The 16,920-nt window shown below is 39.8% G+C and overlaps 1 protein-coding gene and 1 long non-coding RNA gene across 2 annotated transcripts in view; one reads left to right on the plus strand and one right to left on the minus strand.

Moving 5' to 3' along the window:
- Positions 1-6,444: 6,444 nt before the first annotated feature.
- Positions 6,445-7,318, plus strand: LOC105862523 (putative neuropeptide Y receptor type 6). Its single transcript, XM_012748848.2, is given in 2 exon segments — positions 6,445-7,275; positions 7,277-7,318. Coding segments are annotated over 2 exon segments (873 nt in total).
- Positions 7,319-11,630: 4,312 nt separating this feature from the next.
- The window catches only part of LOC142863040 (uncharacterized), a 38,096-nt gene continuing 32,806 nt past the window's right edge, over positions 11,631-16,920 (minus strand). The window contains exons 2-3 of the long non-coding RNA XR_012913922.1: positions 13,019-13,175; positions 11,631-11,797 (exon numbers count right to left, since the gene is read on the minus strand). This is a non-coding gene — a long non-coding RNA (uncharacterized LOC142863040). The remainder of the gene's footprint in view (positions 11,798-13,018; positions 13,176-16,920) is intronic.

The raw sequence follows: 16,920 nt of genomic DNA on the forward strand, positions 1-16,920 counted from the left end.
TCATTTGCAGAGCTAAGTTCTCCTTTCCTGATGCATTTAATGTACCATTATGTTATAATTAAAAACCCCAACATTCCTAAAATGACAAGTTCATTTATTAACCTTCAAAGAAAATTAAAGCCAATTCAGAAAATTTGTTGTTGGCTTGATTTTTAAAAGAGTAGCTTTGGGAAATGTGTTTATTTTTCATTAATGCTTTATATGAGTTCAGGCAATTGTAAAATTCAAGAAAAAACAAAAAAAAACATATAGACCATTTCCAGCAGAGAAAAATCAAAGTACATATAATAAAAGAATGGCTGAAATCCTCAAGTCTTAAAAGACAGCACACACTTCTGCAATAGATAGATATGAAATTTGATTTTTTTGTAACGGGTGAACAGATGAATAGGATAAGGAGGTCTGCGTGATGTTGAGTGACCAGCCCAATTACACTTTTTAGTAAGACTGTGAGAGAGTAGGCAGTCATTTCTTGATGTTTATTCTGGTTACTTAATATAGTACTTTGTTCTTAGGCTAAGCTCTGAGATGTGTCTATACAGAGATTCTAGTTCTATTAATATTTGTTTTCATAAAACACAAATGATTAACTTGACTGATTTTTTAAAAAAATGAATTGACCCAATAAACTAGAGATATTGCTTCATGTATGGTTTAGAAAGTAGAAGTCTACTCCTGGCTCTGCTGCTAACTATGCAACCAGGAGCCAATCACTGGTCTTATTATAGTTTTCATGTTTGTGAAAGCAGAATTAAAGAATCATTCCTAACTAGAGAACAGGACTGCTGTAAAGATCAAGTAAGATAGCCCACCTTGTCAACACTTGAATTCTTGGTGAACTAATGAATAAATGGGGCAGTACTTGAAATAACATTAAGCCTCAAACAAGTGGGAGATTTATTTGCATCAACACAACCATAGAATCTGTATTCCTAGAGATTTAAGGAAAGGGAGAGAGAATGCCACGGGGATGCTTGCAGTGTGGTCCTACCCTATTTTGGGCCCTTCACATACATACTCGGGGGTAAGGGAGTATATAAAATTTTACTTTACTCAAGGCCATAGACTCCCTGAAGTTAAATAAGGGAGCTTTTTTAATATAAAAGAAATAAAATATGTTCTACTTATTTGCGTTTAAACTTAAAAATAGGAAATACAGAACTTTATTCAAGAAATATAAAACAGGAGGCAAGCAGAAAATTGTGGCAAGAACACAGAACTCTCTGAGAATCAGAAGACCTGGGCTCTGGTCCCTGTTTTGCCAGTATTTAACAGCAAAGCTGCAAGATCTGTCAAAGGAGAGGAATATGTTAGAAGATCTGTAGAGTCTCTTTTGGGTCAAAACACCATAGCACCAAATAAAATATTAATATAACAAATAATCTAAAATGTGCTTTAATTTTTCTATGTTGTGGAAAATTAAGAGAAAGGGGGGAAACATGAGAGAATGAGACAAAAGGGGGGAAACATGAGAAAATGAGACAGAAAGAGAGGAAGACAATGAATGGTAAGGAAAAAACACAGAACAAGGGGCAGACACACACAAATACTACCCCAACTCCCCTCCCCTCAAAAAAAAATTGTGTAAATAAAGAGACAGAAAAAAGACACTAACAAAAAGACACTTAGATATAGAAATAAGTATGCACATAGAGATTTTGGTGGAGCTATGCTCTTATTTTGTTCATCTTGAAACCTTTAAACACAAAACTACAAAAAAATTTAACATAATGTTTTATCTTTGCATTAAAAGGCATAAATGGAACAAGTTCAAGGCAGGTGTCTCATAAACTAGATAAAATCAAGTTGAAGGTTGAAGATTACCTACTTCTGCCATATGCTACTCATATATTTGAGCAAAATGTCACTTCAGAATTTGAGATCTCACATCGGTAGATCCATTCCGACCAAACAAACCAAATATGAACTCTCCTAAGATAGAAATGTATCCCAAGAATTTTTTTATGAATCAGAGCTTAGCATGACTTTGTTTCCGGATAGGCAGGATTTAAATATTTTAACTTAATAGTTACCAATTATGTAAAGTGTAAATCCCACATTGCCATTTAAAGTCCAAATTTGGAGATTTTCCTATTAATCTTTTCTGTGTTGTGTAGAGGGCACTGGATAATGTAACCCCAGCACTCCCCTTTCATTCCATCCCAGATGAGGCCCATGTGACCTTCTTCAGGCTTTCTGAGCTCCAAGCCTCTAAGGAAATTTATAGATTGGAGAGCTAATTTGTACTTTGCTACTAATCAGCATACAGGAGAGTAGAGGGGTCTTCACCCAGTTTCAGACCTGCTGTTTTGGGATGACAATTCCTATCCAATGAAGACAGTCCAGATTGACGTGAACCGGCAATACACAAGCTCCCAATGTTTATTCCCATCTCTATTACCAATATGCTGGGAACTCTGCAAAATTATATGGATTTTCACATCTATAAAGAGAAAACTGTTGATCAGACTTGTTTTTGCAGGATTCATATGAAACTTTTCATTCTTATAGACATTAAGAGCTGGGGAGAAAAAACACACAAGACTTTGCTGGTTTTGTTTGGCTTTAGCTAAGACCTTGGATTTTTCTGTACTTCGGTTTCTCTCTCTATGAAATGAAACTGTAACAATCACATTCCTTTCCAACAAACTTGATGCTGGAAAAGTAAATAGTACAGCAGATATGAAAGCACTCACAGCTCTTTGTAGGATGGGGTTAGATCAATTTGGTTCAAATGTCTGAGACATTCAACAAGAATAACAATAATGAGCACTTGAATTTGCACAGTGTTTAACAGTTTATAGAATGTTTTAAATATATTCCTTAATTGGCCTTTATAGCAAGGTATGAAACAGGGAAACCATTTTTTATTTCATTTGACCAGTAAAGAAATTGAGGCCAAGAGAAGGAGAGTGATTCACCCAAGATCAAACAGCTAGTCAGCAGTAGGACACGTCTCCTGACAAGAAGTCTAACGCCCGTTCTAGCACACCAAACAGTGTGTGCAGTTATCGCCTATTTCCTTTTCATTCTTTTCCTTCTCCAATGGCACTCACTTGGTAGGAGGCCTCTAATTAATTAGCAATAAAAACTTTCTGTTTCTGATTTATAATCTATCAACTGTATAAAGAGCTTAAATCTGCCTTGAAATTCTCCTTCAGCCAGTATCTGTGAACTCTAGGTTTGTTGAATTCCTGAATCATCCAAACCTTAAACCTTATTTCAAATACCACTGTTTATAGATTTCACTATTTCTCCTATCACTATACCACATCTGAGTCACAGATCAGTTCTTTGGGTCCTTCTTTATAAAACATACTGTCTTTATCAACAGTTCCTATTCATCTGTGGGGTTTTTTTGTTTTGTTTTGTTTTTAGAGACGGTATCTTGCTACGTTGCCCAGGCTGGAGTGCAGTGGCTATTCAAAGGTGTAATCATAGCATACTGTAGCCTTGAACTCTTGGCCTCATGCAATCCTCCCACCTCAGCCTCTCTGGTAGCTAGGACTACAGGCGCACACCACCCCACCCAGCTCATCTGTGGTATTTTTATGGTGTTCTTTGTTATGGTATGTATTGTTAAAATCATGACAGACATAAATATTCTTAAGGTGATTTCTTTCTAATAAGAATCTGCTAGGCCAGGGGCAGTGGCTCATGCCTATAATCCTAGCACTCTGGGAGGCCGAGGCGGGCAGATCACTCGAGGTCAGGAGTTCAAAACCAGCCTGAGCAAGAGCGAGACCCCATCTCTATTATAAATACAAAGAAATTAATTGGCCAACTAATATATATAGAAAAAATTAGCTGGGCATGGTGGCACATGCCTGTAGTCCCAGCTACTCAGGAAGCTGAGGCAGAAGGATTGCTTGAGCCCAGAAGTTTGAGGTTGCTATGAGTTAGGCTAACGCCATGGCACTCACTCAAGCCTGGGCAAGAAAGTGAGACTCTGTTTAAAAAAAAAAAAAAGAATCTGCTAGGCCTTTGAACTCAGGGAGAATGGGAGAGCAGGCCACGGTAATTTCAAACAGTAATAAAAAGTTCATTCTTTTTCATTCCTACTGCTCAGTTTCTTTTATCAATGTTATTTAAGTTGTTTTCCTCAAATTCCTAAAGAATAAACCAAGATGAAGGGTTTTGGTTTTTTTTTCCTCCTTTGTTCTCCTTCAATGTCTCCCCTTTGGGCCAGAAATTGTAGCATTTTAGAATGGCAGAGAGTTCATCAAGCCTGGTGGACAGCCTGGTAGGAATGATTCCACTGCGTATGCCTACCCTAAACTACGCTGAGCCATAGAACCAGGGTGCCCCTTTCCTCTGGAAGTTAGAAGAAGGGATCTGGAGGAAGGAAGAATTGGAAGATGCTTTCTAAATAAGTTAATTCTAGGTAATAGCTCATTAGGCATTGGCTGCCTTCCTTGCACTGATCCCCAGAATCTGGGCAACATATCCAGAAACTGCCTACGCAGAATGCGGTTTCAGCCTCAGAGAGTGAAAGAAGGGAAAAGAGGAGAAGGCATCTGCTATTCCACAGCAGGTATGTTCTGTGGCTCTAACCCCTAGGCTAAACGCTATAGGTTAGCTTTGGGCAGTACAGCTGACAAATTTTATTCAACACATATATACCAAGCATCTACTGTGTGCTCTGTGTTGGGGCTGAGGGAAAAAATTCAGTTGCATGATCTCATTTAATTCTTACAACTCAGACAGAGTTTATCCCCCATTTTACAGATAAGAAAACTGATGAGGAAGAGAGGAAGGGTAACTGACTTATGTCAAAGTCATATAGATACCAAGTACTGATGCTTCATTTAGAACCTATCTTAGTCCATTTGTGATGCTGTAACAAAATACCACAGGGTAATTTATAAACAACAGAAGTTCCTCACAGTTCTGGAGACTGGAAAGTCTAAGATAAAAGCACCAGCAGGTTTAGTGTCTGATGTGGGCTGTTGTCTGCTTCCAGAATGGCGCCTGTTGCTGTGTCTTCACATGGCGAAAGAGACAGAAAGGGTAAACTTGCCCCCTCAAGCTCTTTTTATTTTTTATTTTTTTTCATTTTTGATGTTTTACGGAGAACTTGCTGAGGATCAAGCTCTTTTTTTAATTTTATTTTTTAGAGACAGGGTCTCACTATGCTCCCCAGTGCAGCCTTGAACTCCTGGGCTCAAAGGATCCTCCACCTCAGCCTCCCAAGTAGCTGGGACTACAGGCACATGCCACCACGCCCAAAGCTATCCCTCAAGCCCTTTAATAAGGCATTAATCCATTCTTAAAGGCAGAACCCTCATGACCTAATCACTTCCTAAAGGCCCCATCTCTTAATACTGATGCATCAGGGATTATTTCGACATGAGGTCAGGCATGGTAGCTCATCCCTGCAATCTCAGTGCTTTGGGGAGGCCAAGGTGGAAGGATCACTCGAGGCCAGAAGTTTGAGGCTTCAGTGAGCTATGATGGGGCCAATGTAGTCCAGCCCAGGAAAGAGAGCAAGACCCTATCTCTAAAAAGTAAAATAAAATACAAACTTAAAAGTTTCAACATGAATTTTGGAGGGGATACAAGCACTGAAAACATAGCAGAACCCAACTTCAAACATAGTATTTTGACCTCCACAGCACGATCCCTATCCTTATGACTTTTACAGTCCATTGGAGCAAGTAAGTGCATACTCAGAAGACTATAAAAAAAAAAAAAAAGAAGTTGATAGGGATGGAAACGTATATTTGGGCTGCCTTATATAGTGAACGGGACACTGTTACATTCCCTGCCTCACTAGTTCTAAGGATTATACTGAGGGGACAAATAAAGTATCCTGAGATAGAAGGACAGTAAGTGTAAACAGAGATCCTCTGTGATATTTGTTCTTTGTCTTCGCAGGGACATAGTTCCACCTATAGAATTATCCATATTAAGAACTTTTGGCTGGGCGCGGTGGCTCACGCCTGTAATCCCAGCACTCTGGGAGGCCAAGGCAGGAGGATCACTCTAGGTCAGGAGTTAGAAACCAGCCTGAGCGAGAGCGAGACCTCGTCTCTACTAAAAACAGAAAAATTAGCCGGGCATGATGGTGCATGCCTGTAGTCCCAGCTACTCAGGAGGCTGAGGCAGTAGGATTGCTTGAGCCCAGGAGTTTGGGATTGCTGTGAGCTAGGCTGACGCCATGGTACTCTAGCCCGGGCAACAGAGTGAGACTCTGTCTTAAAAAAAAAAAAAAAAAAAAAGAACTTGTGTTAATATTCTGCATTCTGTTTAATTTTTTAGGGTCTCAAGAACGTGCTCAAGTCTTCCATGTGTTTCCAGCAAATACAGAGATCAGGAAAGACTAAACCCTACTGATTACTCATTGGAAGCCTCAGAACAAAATGCTTCCCAAGAACTGATGACCAAAATATCTACCCATAATATATGTAAGCTTAGAAAATCTCTTCTTACAATCCTGACATAATGGAAGTTTCCCTAAACCACCCGACATCTGATAAAACCAGCACAAAGAGCAACAACTCTGCATTTTTTAACTTTGAGTCCTGTCAACCCCCTTCTCTAGCCCTACTGCTACTACTCACAGCCTATACTGTGGTCTTAATTGTGGGCCTTTTTGGAAACCTCTCTCTCATCATCATCATCTTGAAGAAGCAGAGAGAAGCTCAGAATGCCACCAACATTCTGATTGCCAATCTCTCCTTCTCTGACATCTTGGTGTGTGTCATGTGCATCCCTTTTACTGTCATCTACATTTTGATGGACCATTGGATATTTGGGGACATCATGTACAAACTAACTTCCTACGTGCAGAGTGTCTCAATCTCTGTATCCATATTCTCACTTGTATTAATTGCCGTTGAAAGACATCAGCTGATTGTGAACCCCTGTGGCTGGAAGCCCAGTGTATCCCATGCCTACTGGGGCATCACATTGATTTGGCTGTTTTCTCTTCTGTTGTCTATTCCCTTCTTCCTGTCCTATCAACTCACCAATGAGCCCTTCCACAACATGTCTCTCCCCACTGACCTCTATGCCCACCGGGTGGTCTGTGTAGAGAACTGGCCATCCAAAATGAACCAGCTGCTCTTTACCACCTCTCTGTTTATGGTCCAGTACTTTGTCCCTCTGGGCTTCATCCTCATCTGCTACCTGAAAATTGTCATCTGCCTCTGCAGGAGAAATGGGAAGGTCAATAGAAAGAGAGAAAATGATGGCCGGGAGAGTGAGAACAAGAGGATCAACACAATGTTGATTTCCATCGTGGTGACTTTTGGAGCCTGCTGGCTGCCCTTGAACATCTTCAATGTCATCTTTGACTGGCATCCTGAGGTGCTGATGAACTGCCACCATGACCTGGTATTTGCAGTTTGCCATTTGTTTGCTATGGTTTCTACATGTATAAACCCTCTTTTTTATGGCTTTCTCAACAAAAATTTCCAAAAGGACCTGGTGGTGCTTATTCACCACTGTTGGTGCTTTGCACTTCGGGAAAGATATGAAAATATTGCATCTCCACTATGCACACAGATGAATCTAAGGAATCTTTAAGAATGGCTCACATACCAACCGGTATATAAAAATTGGTAACCCTTAATGCTGAAGTCTTTCCTGACTGGGAGATGGGAAGGTAACAGCTGGGGATAGGGCAAGACGCAGAAAGAAGAAGCCAGAACCCTCCCAAATAGCAATTTTATACCCAGTTCTGCTTTGGGCTAAGCCTGTCTCTATCATATATCCACCCAACACACACAGTCGCACACATCATCCTTTTCTCTTTTCTTAGGAGAATAACTAAGAATTCAAACAATCTGGCTGCCATCATTCGCAGCAGAGAATGAACACAAGAAAGCAGACAGAGAGGCAAGCAGCAATGACGGCTGGGAAACAAGGTTCACAGATCCTCTTAGTCAATGGAATATCCACAAAAGTAATTACTAACGATAAGCCTAGTAATAGCTATGCTATACCTCCTTAGCACTGAAACAAATCTGCTTTTAGATATGAAAACTGTAACCTCAGTCATGTAACTATTCAATCAATTAGCCAAGTCAGAAAATTCCCCACCATAATTAGTTAACAAACTAAGTTTGGATTAAGGTTCAAGGGGTACATGTAACTTCACATTTAAATGAAGCATTATAATTACAATTAATTCCCATACCTGAATCAGATTCTCTAGTTTACGATAATAGTACATTTTCTTCACTAACAATGCTATTAGAACTGGCCACAAATTCTTTAGCACTCTAATTATGCTAGAAATCACTTTAACTAACTTATTAATGGCCAATGTAGATAGAGCTTTCATTACAAAATGGCTTTTTATCTACAATTCTTTTTTTCTTTTTCTTTTTTGTTGAGACAGAGTCTTGCTTTGTTGCCCAGGCTAGAGTGAGTGCCGTGGTGTCAGCCTAGCTCACAGAAACCTCAATCCCCTGGGGCTCAAGCAATCCTGCTGCCTCAGCCTCCAGAGTAGCTGGGGCTATAGGCATGCACCACCATGCCCGGCTAATTTTTTATACATATATGAGTTGGCCAATTAATTTCTTTGTATTTATAGGAGAGATGAGGTCTTGCTCTTGCTCAGGCTGGTTTCGAACTCCTGACCTCAAGCAATCCACCCACCTCGGCCTCCCAAGGTTCTAGGATTACAGGTGTGAGCCACCGCACCCGGCCCATAATTCTTTGTATATATATATATTTTTTTTTTTTTTTTTTTGAGACAGAGTCTCGCTTTGTTGCCCAGGCTAGAGTGAGTGCCGTGGCGTCAGCCTAGCTCACAGCAACCTCAATCTCCTGGGCTCAAGCGATCCTCCTGCCTCAGCCTCCCGAGTAGCTGGGACTACAGGCATGCGCCACCATGCCCGGCTAATTTTTTATATATATATATCAGTTGGCCAATTAATTTCTTTCTATTTATAGTAGAGACGGGGTCTCGCTCTTGTTCAGGCTGGTTTTGAACTCCTGACCTTGAGCAATCCGCCCGCCTCGGCCTCCCAAGAGCTAGGATCTTTGTATATATTAAATAGAAGTCGTTATGACTCTATCATTGGGTCTGAGAGACTTTGTCAATAGCACATTTATAATTAGCTTAAAATTTTTTAAAACCTCTCAAATATCTGACTTAAATACTTAAAAAAAGAAAATCCCTCATCCCCACAGAGTCACTTACATAGGGGAATCAGCTAGATTATTCTCAAAAGATACTGAGCTATTGTTCAAATAGCCATTAGCTCCGTGACTTTTACTAAATCATAACCAGTGTCATCACTTCCATGAATAAGCCTCCCTTACAGCTATTGAATTTGAACTGCCATGTATTTGTATGTTAAAAATGTACCTGTGTTTTCTTTTGAATAAAAAGTAGTATTTCTCTGAATACCTATTGTGCTTTTTTCTTGCACATTATCCTCAGTGTTTTTCCCTCCTGAAAAATCTCTTTCCCTCCCTCCCTCCTCTCTTTTTTCATTCTCTTCAGGATTTCTAGTCTGTCACTTTGGGATAAATGAACAACAAAAGCACTTCTGGACACTCGAATGAAATAAAATGTAACAGTCTCATGGTATTAGTTACAAATACTCTTATCTAAAATCCAATTTTAAATGGTGCCTGCTTGGAGTCCTAAGGCAGAGAACTGTAGCCCCTTAGCCTAGGCAGTCAGAGTCTGCCTAGATAACCATTCTACCTCTTCTGATAGTGGTTAGTCCTACAATTACAACCCACAAACAAATCAGCAAGAAAAACAAACAAACAACCCCATTAAAAAGTGGGCAAAAGACATGAACAGATGTTTTACAAAAGAAGATAAACAAATGGCCAACAGACATGAAGAAATGGTCAACATCATTAATCATCAGGGAAGTGTAAATTAAAACCACAATGAGATATCACTTATCCCTGTCAGAATGGCCACTATTAAAAAGGCAAAAAACAATAGATACTGGCATGGATGCAGAACGGAATGCTTATACACTGTTGGTGGGACTGCAAATTAATAAAACCTCTATGGAAAACAGTATGAAGAGTCCTCAAAGAAATAAACACGCACTTACCATCTGACCCAGGAATCCCACTACTGGGGGTCTACCCAAAGGAAAAGAGATCATGTTATCAAAAAGACACCTGTACTCGAATGATTATTGCAGCACAATGCACCATAGCAAAGATGTGTAATCAACCTAAGTGCCCATCAATGCATGAGTGGATAAACAAAATCGTGTATATATATGCATATATATACACATATGTATGTATACATGTACACGGTATGGAGTACTACTCAGCCATAAAAAAGAATGAAATGGTGTCTTTTGCAGCAACTTGGATGGAATTGGAGACCAATTATCCTAAGTGAAGTATCTCAGAAATGGAAAAACAAACACCACATGTACTCTCTAATAATTGGGAACTAACTGATGGGCACACATGGGCACAAAGAGATATAAAGGTAATTGGAAATCAAGGAGGAGGGCGGGGTAAAAACTTACCTATCAGGTACAAAGACACTACTTGGGTGATGGGCACACTAAAAGCCCCAACTTAGGCATTATAAAAGGTATTCATGTAACAAAAACATTTGTACCCCTTTAATATTTTGAAATAAAAAAAAATCCAACACGTTATTTTACTTACTTAGTAGAGAAATATCGATTCTAGTTCCCATTACTAAAATGACTGATCAAACCACTGAAAGCAGGAAAGGACAACAAACTCTAATACCCCTTCCTCCACTCAGCCACACACATGTACCCACTCTCCCCTAACCCAGACTGTCACCCTGAGCATTCAGAAGAGATCTCCTATATATGCTTAAATATTATGGTGTTCTTTCTGGCTCCATGATAAGAGCGATTTCCTACTATAAAGCTATTTTGTTTCTTCTTTTAAACTTTTCTTGAGTACTAACAAGACAAAATTCACTAATAGTGTAACTATCAATAACAGTCTTTCAGGGCAGGTGTGGTGGCTCACACCTGTAATCCTAGCACTTTGGGATGCTGAGGTGAGAGGGTCACTTGAGGCCAGGAGTTCAGGACCAGCCTAAGCAAGAATGAGACCCCATCTCTACAAAAAATAGAAGAATTAGCCAGGCATGGTGCCCTGTTTTCCACAATGGCTGTACTAATTTACATTCCCACCAACAAAGTACAAGGATTCTGAAGGCTTTCTCTTCTGCCTAAGTTGAAAGCTGCCTAAAAGAAAGCTAAGGGTAACTGAAGGCAGAGTTAATATCAGAGGACTCAAGTTACCTTTATACCCATAAGAGAATATACTGAGGCCGGCGCGGTGGCTCACACCTGTAATCCTAGCACTCTGGGAGGCCAAGGCAGGCGGATTGCTCGAGGTCAGGAGATCGAAACCAGCCTGAGCAAGAGCGAGACCCCGTCTCTACTATAAATAGAAAGAAATTAATTGGCCAACTCATACATATAGAAAAAATTAGCCAGTCATGGTGGCACATGCCTGTAGTCCCAGCTACTTGGGAGGCTGAGGCAGCAGGATTGCTTGAGCCCAGGAGTTTGAGGTTGCTGTGAGCTAGGCTGACACCATGGCACTCACTATAGCCTGGGCAACAAAGTGAGACTCTGTCTCAAAAAAAAAAAAAAAAGAGAGAAAAGAAAGGAAAGCATCCTAGATGGTGTGGGAAAAGGTAATTATTTCAAGACTTATATATCCAGGAATTCTCAAAATCCTCCCCAAAGTCACTCATACAGTAAATGCACACAGAAGAATATTTCCAGTTGGCTAAGGAAGGTCTCTTTCCCATTTCTGTGCCCAAATCAAGCTCCTTGTTGAGGCCGGGATAGTGCTTCCCCTGAGGAAGAAGTGAAAAGATATGTGGTGACAAGAACGTATCTGTCCAGCTTCTGGTCATTAGCTGTGTCCTGCTGATCTCTATTTTAGGTAGATAAATCTGTTCTTCTTAGCTAGACTGTGAGCTTTCAGAGACATTGTCCTATATCTTTTTATCCCTTCTATACCAGCCTCCTCCTGTCCCCAGACTGTTTAAGATAGGACTAGGCAAGGAAAAAGCATTTAATACATATAGATGTTTGAAGTTATTTCTTAAGAAAACAAGTTAGGCAGTAATTATTTATTGAATGCTTAAATGTTTTCAAACCTGTTTTATCAATTATCCAGTGAGAGCATAAAGACATAATCCTAATCAGACAAAGATTTTGTAACATCTGTAAGCCAAGGAATCTTGAGTCCTTGAGGATTCCACTTAACCATTCCTCAACAACCTTCTCGAATTCCCCAAGGCTATGAGGATTCCTCAGATGCTGCTCCCACAGTACCCTGTGTACTCCTCCCATGTAGTATGGCGAAGACCTGTTTACGTGTGTGCCTCCCTCACAAGACATGAAGGCAGGGGCTGTGTCCTAGTCATTGTAGTGGCTCCAATGCCAAGTACAGCAACTAGCACAAAATGGGGGGCTCAACAAATATTTGTTAACTGTAGGTATAGAACAGCATCTGGGAATGATAAATCTTTGCTTTAAAGTGCTGTGTAGGCCGGGCGCGGTGGCTCACGCCTGTAATCCTAGCTCTTGGGAGGCCGAGGCGGGCGGATTGCTCAAGGTCAGGAGTTCAAAACCAGCCTGAGCAAGAGCAAGACCCCGTCTCTACTATAAATAGAAAGAAATTAATTGGCCAACTGATATATATAAAAAAATTAGCCAGGCATGGTGGTGCATGCCTGTAGTCCCAGCTACCCGGGAGGCTGAGGCAGAAGGATCGCTCGAGCCCAGGAGTTTGAGGTTGCTGTGAGCTAGGCTGACGCCACGGCACTCACTCTAGCCTGCACAACAAAGCGAGACTCTGTCTCAAAAAAAAAATAAATAATAAATAAATAAATAAATAAATAAATAAATAAATAAATAAATAAATAAATAAAGTGCTGTGTGGCTCTGAACAGTTAGGAAGGGACTATACTTCCTAGACTCAGTATCTGAAAAAGCAGAATGCCAAACTTCCACCTGAAATATAAGAGCTCAGGAAACAAGCGTTGGCAGGAGGACAAACAAAAACACACCTTGGTCACAGGGAGTCGGCCGGGTGCGGTGGCTCACGCCTGTCATCCCAGCACTCTGGGAGGCCGAGGCGGAAGGATCACTCGAGGTCACTCCCAAGGACTGGAGTTTCATAGATCCAAGAGTTGTGCCAGTAAAATAGCTGGGCAAAGCCTGGGACTAGAAGAAAATGCTCTATTAACTTCAAATTAAGTGCAATGACAGGCTCTTGGAGCAAACAGCTTTCCAAAATGAAAGGCCTTCTAGGGAAAACAGCCTCCAGGAAAGTGGGAGGCATTTCTACTAGAGAAACCAAACTCTCTGTAAAAGGCCAATGCAGGGCAGAATTTTATTCTTTTCAAAGTGAGCCAAATTCTTCTCCTCTAATAAAAGAACATATAGCCTAAAAGCAAAAGTTATGGAATTATTGATTTGGAGGCCACTTTTCATATCCTGGGGTCCCCAAAGATGCTCTCTTTATTTCTACAGCAGCAGTACCCCTTTCTCCTAGACATTGTCACCAGACAGCCCTGTTTCGTAATGACTCAAATTACATACCTATCTTAAGGATAATTATTACAAAACAATATGTAGTCCTCATTTTTTCCTTCAAAAATCTTTGTCTTCCTTTACCTCCTGAATATGCACACAGTTTACTATGGCACGTACATTCCCACTATCATGATCTATTCTCAAATAACCAACTTTTCTTTTAGAGGGCCTCTTTCTGTTATTTAGGTTGACATATATGGTGTCAGAAGTGGGATCTGAAAAAGATCACTATTGGAAGGAACCGGTGATTCATAAAACCAGAGTGCATATCTACTTGACCCTTTGCCTCTATAGCTCACCTTTTCTCTTCTGGTGAGTTTTCTCTCAAGTAGAACCTTCCTCCTTTTGACAGAGACGGTTTGACTTTATTTGGGATCTGGTTTGGATAAGGCCATCTTAATAAAGGATCCTCCACCCCTTCTGTGACTATAAAAGACTTTTTAGATTGAATACTTTTGGTTTCCACAGAATTTACCTTCTCTCTTTGAGCTATGTCTTCTCTGGTTTGTGAACCCAGTTTAATATTTCTTTTAATCTGCACGTGTAGGTCAAAATTTTTGTGAAAACTCTTCTCTTGCTTTCCTTTGATTTGGTTTGACTCTTTCTCCTTGTTTGTTTCTGAATATCTTCTAAGAGCAAAAATAAACATTCTGGTTGGTGGGTGCAGGATGACTAATTAAAAGTCACTAGGGTCGTTGCCACCATCTAAAACACCCGTTCTAAAACTTCTGACATTCCCTGAAATTTATAGGATTTTCTTTGCTCTGTGGAGATTAATATAAAATGGAATGGGATTCTCAAACATTAAGGCATATCAGATTTCTTGGACTCCCAATGGCTACATATTATGGCTTGTTCTTGTGTAGATTTTTAAACTCATGGGAAAATTACATCAAGGAAAATTCAGGTCTCAAATGGTCATTAATTGAAAAACTTGCAACTATAGGGTTAACATGTAGAGTCTTCTAAGTTCTCTATTTTTTTTTTTCTGCCTACTTTGAATCTGCTGACTTTTCCACTGGTGTTGAGATAAAACTTACTGTTTATGGCATGCTAGCGAAGATTAAAAGAAAAAAAGTTTTAAAGGGCTTTCAAACTAATGGCCTTACAAATCATAACAACTCCATGGTAACCAAAACCTAGACATCTTTTAGACATATAAATTTAGGTTTGCCTGATAATAGCATACAATGATAAAATAGTTAATAACCTAAAAGAAACTGCTAAAATTCTTCTCCACCCACATTTGCTATTCAAGCAAACCAGACAAACAGCAAAAGATAGACTTGTTATTAATTCAAAGCTAATCAGAGATTTTGTTTTCCTTATACAATTCAGCCAGCTAAAATTCCTAGCTAAAATGTAAACATTTAAAATTTGACCCTAAACTCATATAAAATTGAAAGAAAAAGAAAAAAGGGTAAAAGGATTTTTTAAAAAAACAAACTTCTGTGGAAACTGCTTTACCCCAAATTTTGATCCACACCTTCATTAGACTGCCTACTAAGGAAAATAACATTTAACCATGTGAACTGTCCCCAACTTTGTCAAAAATATAATTTAGATCTAAATGTATTCTATAAACCTATGAGTTTGTATTAACTATTTCATGACTAATGTTCTAAAATGAAAACTATAAGATCTTTGTGTGAATGTACACATGTTTAGATGTGTTTATGCATATGTATATGCATTATATTATATGTTGTTCTACACCGTAAAATCTGGCATAGTTAGAAATCCCTTAAAGATAAATAAGTGCTTATGTAAAGTATAATATATATAGTAATTAACCCAAAAGCTAAGGGTCACATGACTTAAGTAAATCTTTTTTTTTTTAGACAGAGTCTCGCTTTGTTGCCCAGGCTAGAGTGAGTACCATGGCGTTAGCCTAGCTCACAGCAACCTCAAACTCTTGGGCTCAAGCAATCTTTCTGCCTCAGTCTCCCGAGTAGCTGGGACTACAAGCATGTGCCACCATGCCCGGCTAATTTTTTCTATATGTATGAGTTGGTCAATTAATTTCTTTCTGTTTATAGTAGAGATGGGTCTCGCTCTTGCTCAGGCTGGTTTCGAACTCCTGACCTGGAGCAATCTGCCCGCCTCAGCCTCCGAGAGTGCTAGGATTACAGGCGTGAGCCACTGCGCCAGGCCTTAAGTAAATCTTTAATAAATAAGCTGGCTTTAAAATTATTTGTAAAATTGAAAATGTCTTCAAAATTGTCAAGAAATATTTTTGCCTGAGTTTATTGGTCAGTTTTATATTTGTCTCTACTAGGTATTTTAAGGTGTCAGGGTTTGACATGAAAATTATAAAACTATAAACCTAGCCTAAAACAGAAGGATCTTTTTAGGTAAAGAGCATTCTGTTTTAGAAAAATTTTTGATAAGTAAAACTAATTTAATATTATTGGTTTAATGAAAACAACTCCATCTTCTGAGTTATTAACAAAATCCCACATATTTAACTTTAAGCTTCTGACTTAAATGAATACCTTATATTCACAGGCTATAAAAGTGAACTAACAGGGATCTAATAGGAAATCTCTGCTCAACCCATAGGACCTGGTTTCACAACCTGACTACAGAATACTGCAGGGAAGGAAGATGTAGATTGTTGGAGGAATTTTTTTTTTTTTTTTTTTTTTTTTTTTTTTTTTTTTTTGAGACAGAGTCTTGCTTTGTTGCCTAGGCTAGAGTGAGTGCCGTGGCGTCAGCCTAGCTCACAGCAACCTCAAACTCCTGGGCTCAAGCGATCCTTCTGTCTCAGCCTCCCAAGTAGCTAGGACTACAGGCACGTGCCACAATGCCCGGCTAATTTTTTCTATATATATTAGTTGGCCAATTAGTTTCTTTCTATTTATAGTAGAGACGAGGTCTCGCTCTTGCTCAGGCTGGTTTCGAACTCCCGACCTCGAGCAATCCGCCCGCCTCAGCCTCCCAGAGAGCTAGGATTACAGGCGTGAGCCACCGCGCCCGGCTGTTGGAGGAATTTTAAACGTGTGTCTGGGGAAGGTTTCACTGGGTGACATTTGAGCAAAGACCTGAAGGAAGTGAGAAAGCAAGACATGCAGATGGCTGAGGAAATAGTCTAGGGAGAAGGTAGGGCAAGTGCAAGAGCCAGGAGGCAGGAGTGTGCTTGGTAGATTCAAGGAGCAGCAAGGAGACTAAAGCAGTGGAATGAGGAAATAAAAGATTAATATTCAATAAGGAGAAAGAAAACAGATCGGGCGCGGTGGCTCACGCCTGTAATCCTAGCACTCTGGGAGGCTAAAGTGGGCAGATTGCTTGAGGTCAGGAGTTGGAAACCAGCCTGAGCAAGAGCCAGACCCCGTCTCTACAATAAATAGAAAGAAATTAATTGGTCAACTAA

Source organism: Microcebus murinus, chromosome 21 (genome assembly GCF_040939455.1).
Source record: "Microcebus murinus isolate Inina chromosome 21, M.murinus_Inina_mat1.0, whole genome shotgun sequence".
In the NCBI taxonomy this organism is placed as follows: domain Eukaryota; kingdom Metazoa; phylum Chordata; class Mammalia; order Primates; family Cheirogaleidae; genus Microcebus; species Microcebus murinus.